General features: G+C 44.8%; 1 protein-coding gene across 1 annotated transcript; it reads left to right on the top strand.

The window, feature by feature from the left end:
- Positions 1-7: 7 nt before the first annotated feature.
- On the top strand, positions 8-4,359 carry METTL23 (methyltransferase like 23; the record flags this gene model as incomplete). Its single annotated transcript, XM_009872277.1, has 4 exons — positions 8-113; positions 449-533; positions 839-999; positions 4,154-4,359. Coding segments are annotated over 4 exons (558 nt in total), but the record flags the coding sequence as incomplete, so codon positions are not given.
- Between the last annotated feature and the right edge of the window lie 104 nt (positions 4,360-4,463).

The raw sequence follows: 4,463 nt of genomic DNA on the forward strand, positions 1-4,463 counted from the left end.
CCTGTCCCACGTCCCGGTGCTGGGGCTCACCTGGGGCCGGGTGTCGCCGGAACTGCTCTCTCTGGCCCCCATAGACATCATTTTGGGATCGGATGTCTTTTTTGACCCGAAAGGTACGTCGACACTCCCCAGGTATCTCTGATCTGTGACAAGGAGCCAGGACTTTGTGTCCAAGGGTACCGGGGTCCAGAGATCAGGTCACGGCCGTCACGGTGGTACCGGGCCACCGGACTGGTTATTCCCGGGGTAACGCTCCCGTGTGAACGCCACCGGAGGGGGAGTGACAAAAATGGAGTAATTACCTGCTTAAGGCCATTATTCTCAGGTGACACACTGCTGCAGTTAGTCTTGTACTTTTTTAATTACCGTTTCTCATAACCAGGCACATAGAACGGGATCTCGAATCCAGAGACTAACCAGGCTTGCTTCATGTCCCCAAACCCCACAGACTTTGAAGATATTTTAACTACGATTTACTTCTTGCTGGAAAAGAACCCACATGCTCAATTCTGGACTACCTATCAAGTCCGAAGGTAAATTCTTTTACGTATTTAAGACTCAAACTTTAATTCCTGTCGTAGCTCTTGAAGAGCGTTAATTTCTCTCCAGAGAGGTTCCTCACAGATTACAAGTCAGGCTGGTGTTGGCCAAGTGAACCCTACAGCAAACAGCCAAAAGCAGCCAAACCAGAAAATAATTTAAGAACCACCAATTTACTGCCGACTAGAAAACCGCTAGAAACTCAGTTTTGTGAAACACAGTATTTGTTTGGCAGCAGCCTCCTGTCATTGCTGCAGAAGTTGTAAACTTTAATTTTTCTGGTGCTTCCTCCCCTCAGTGCTGACTGGTCTGTAGCAGCTCTGCTCTGCAAGTGGAAACTGAAGAGCACCCACGTTCCCCTACACTCGTTTGGTGCAGACCAAGAGCACTTGGCTGGCTCCTCTCTACCAGGAAGACACATGATCGAAATGATGATCATCTCGCCAGCACAGTCAGGGAGTACTTAAGTTTATTCCACTTAAGTTTATTTCCTCAGCAGAAATTCTTTTTAGAAACATGCACTGTAAAAATAAAGCTGTTTGATTGTTCAGCTGTGGCTTTTTGAGAAATTTGTGCTCCTCCCCAAGGCTGTGTAATAGTTCAAAGGCTCCATTCCTTTACGGAAGCAACCACACAAGAGCTTAACACCTGACAATGGGAGATCCAACTGAAATTCACCACTCGGGCTGTGAAGAAAAGTTAACTGCGCTCTCTTGAGATAAAAAACCATCCCTGCAAGGTCTGTTTCCCAGGGCTGAAGCACCCTCCCAGAGATTCACACGCAAAAGCCAGCCCTTGTGTTACATGATTCAGAGCAGAGCGCCACTGGCCACACAGTCCTCAAACACACTAACTCCTCAGGTTGTAGAAAAGTTCTTTTAATCCTCAATCAAGCCAGACTGCGAGTATTCAGAGTTTCCATTCCCGTTTAACATACATGCAGGAAGGTAACAAGGCATTACAGTAACCCTTGACACAGGATGGTTGACATTACAATTCAGTTGGTACTCGAATCAAGAAAAGAAAACCCACAACACCCCAACAAATCATCAGCTGTAAGACGGGCTCCCCTGGAGCAGCAGCTGTCGAGTCACGGCAAGCACACGGCAAACGCAATCAGTACTGCTCGGTGTGTATCCTCTGTAGCAACAGCCAACAGACCCGCGTGAGCCCGCGGTGACAGGCTGCTGTGCCACACGTGCCGTACAACACCTGGGTCAGTCACAACACCACTGGAGTTTGCCCACTAATTTAAAACCACCCCAAGGGATAAAACTTTGAAGCAGTAGAATGTATTCAGTTACTATAGAGAAGTTAAACATTGACAGTATAATCGCAGAAATCTTTTCAAGCTAAAAATAAGCTGACTCGGACATTAAGTTGAGAAAAGTTAACACAGAAAAATGTTTAATATTAACTACAGACAGTGGGTATAGTACAGAATGTCTTAAGCAAAAGATACACCAATGAGTACTTACAAAGGAATGAACCATTTCTTTTTCTTAACATTACATTTCCCATCTGTAAGTTCGTATATGCAGGTCGGTAAGTGGAAAAAACAAGGTGTGTATACCAGCAGCTAGATGTGCTCACTGTATGCTCCGTTATTTTTACGCGAGGCCCGGGTGACTGGAAGTGCAGCTGTCAGGCATTTTATTTAACTGGGCAGCCATTTGTTTCTGCACGACAAGGCATCGTTACACAGGAGCACTCAGGAGAACACAGGAAACAGCCAAGCACTCTGCACTGCACCACGCCACCTTAACAGCTAACCAGCATTACTCAACTGCTACACAACTGCGCCTAGTGCACAAAAATACATAAGAGAAGAGATTAGAATGGAGGCTGAGAAAGCAATCCTTTCAAACATCAACTGTCACCTGAAAAGATTTCTACCCATTTGAATTTGAAGATACTATTTCAATTCAAAGTTTTTTAAAAAAAAAAAAAAAAAGCATTTACAGTAAGTTTCAAATTGAAGGGTTTTTTTTGCAAAATTTTATTTCAGGAACGAAGACAAAATTGAGAATACTTTTGGACAGAATTAGCATATAATGGCTGCACATTTCTTCAGTATGAAACTGGAGGCAGCAAGTTGGTTTTAATTTCAAATAGAAGTCAGCGCTATTATAAACAAAATGAAGTTTTACCTCAAATATCGAAGCCAATAATGAAATCGGTAGTCGTTCACTTCACTAAATTACAAGAAATTTAATAACAGCAACAAAATGGCACATAAAATGTAAAATCTGCCACTCGAGGCGCAACTTAAAGTAAAAAGTTAGACAAAATGTTACAAAATAACCTTTTCGACAGCTGGTTGCTCGTGCCAGGGGTCTCTCCAAGGGATTGACGACTCAAGCGATCTTTTTCCCCCAGAGGCGTCCTTTATGCAGGTTCTCACTTATCTGAAGCATCTAGGTGTGAAGAGAGAAAAGTTCAGCCAGGTTCCCACCTCCTCCCTTTGGGCCGTGGGGATGACTTCAGGTATAACTCCTAGTTGTGTTTCACCTGCCTTTGCCTCATTTAATTAAGCTGTAGGAATTGCCACCAGTGTTCCACCTCCCCCCAGGTGCTGCTTTACTTCAGAGGCCACAGGTAAGCCAGCTCCTGTCCGAGTATTTAGTTACAAAGAGGAGTAAAGCATCAGGCTGTGGGTCAAGCCACCACTAACTTCAGTTCAGCCTGCTCAGCAGTAGTTTATTAAGTTATATAAAAGTTATCAAACTAGCGCTGCTCCCTAGGTACTTAACTAAACCCTTAACGAGCGTTCAGAACAGCGAGTGTGGCTAATTTCACTACCATTCTCTACCTCAGCGCTAGCTCAGGCCCTTGCCTTTTCCAAACAGGACCAAACAGTTTGAAGGGTTAAAGACACACTATCCTTTCCCCACCCGGTGTATCCTGAGATGCCTCTTCAAGATGTCAACCTGAGGAAAAACTCGTTTCCGTGGTTTTTCTCGTTGCAAGGAATTTGCCACTTTTCTAGAACAGTTATTACCTCCAGTCAGTGTAACGGCCACCGAATCGATCTTCCGTTATAAAAGGATAGTGTATCTTTAACATTTAAAGACAAACCTGCTCCAATACACGCCCACAGAAACTGGTCCCTGGAGGATCAGCCAAATCAGTTAAAATCTGCAATACTGGCCAATATTCTTTTAGCAAACAGGAGACCGCAGCTTTAAAGGGGAAAATGCAGATGTTGGATAAATACAGTAAGAAATAGTCATTTGCATCATAGGTTGCGTCTCATACAATATTTTATTAAAACCAAGCCATTAATCTCTCAATAAAACATTTTCTCTGTAAAAACAAAACAAAACTAAAAATTTTCCGTAGAAAGCCCTTTGGTATTACCCTAAACCAATAACTAAAAAGTACTGCTCAAAGAAAGAAAAAAAATTTTTAAAAAAAGGAAAGAAAGAAAGAAACGAAACAAAAAAAACCCTAATCACGTGCCCCGTTAGGATTCCCTTGGTTCAGGCTATTAATGAGCTAAGAACTACCCAACACCCCGCTAAGCGCTACAATCAGGTAACATGCAACAGGTGCTGCTCCCCAGGTACGTTACCATGTTCCTAAGAAGATACAGCTCCTTCTTCTTCCGGAGACTTGGGAGGGCTCTTAGACCTTGATCTAGAGTTGGATTCCCTCTTTGAGGCAGGGGGAGGGCTCCTCGATCTGGACCGGGATCTGGACCTGGACCGGGATCTGGACACGGACGAGGACTTGGACTTGGATCTCCTGGCAGACCTGGATTTCGAGGTGGAGCGAGACCGAGAGCGTGTGCGCGACCGGGATTTGGATCGACTGTAGCGGGACCGGCTGCGGGATCGAGAGCGGCTCCTGCTTCGAGAGCGGCTGCGACGGCGTCTTCTGGGGCTGAAAGGCAGCAGCGGGGGGGGAAAAGGCGACCGTGA

The sequence above is a fragment of the Apaloderma vittatum genome, unplaced genomic scaffold (assembly GCF_000703405.1).
Source record: "Apaloderma vittatum isolate BGI_N311 unplaced genomic scaffold, ASM70340v1 scaffold31686, whole genome shotgun sequence".
In the NCBI taxonomy this organism is placed as follows: Eukaryota; Metazoa; Chordata; class Aves; order Trogoniformes; family Trogonidae; genus Apaloderma; species Apaloderma vittatum.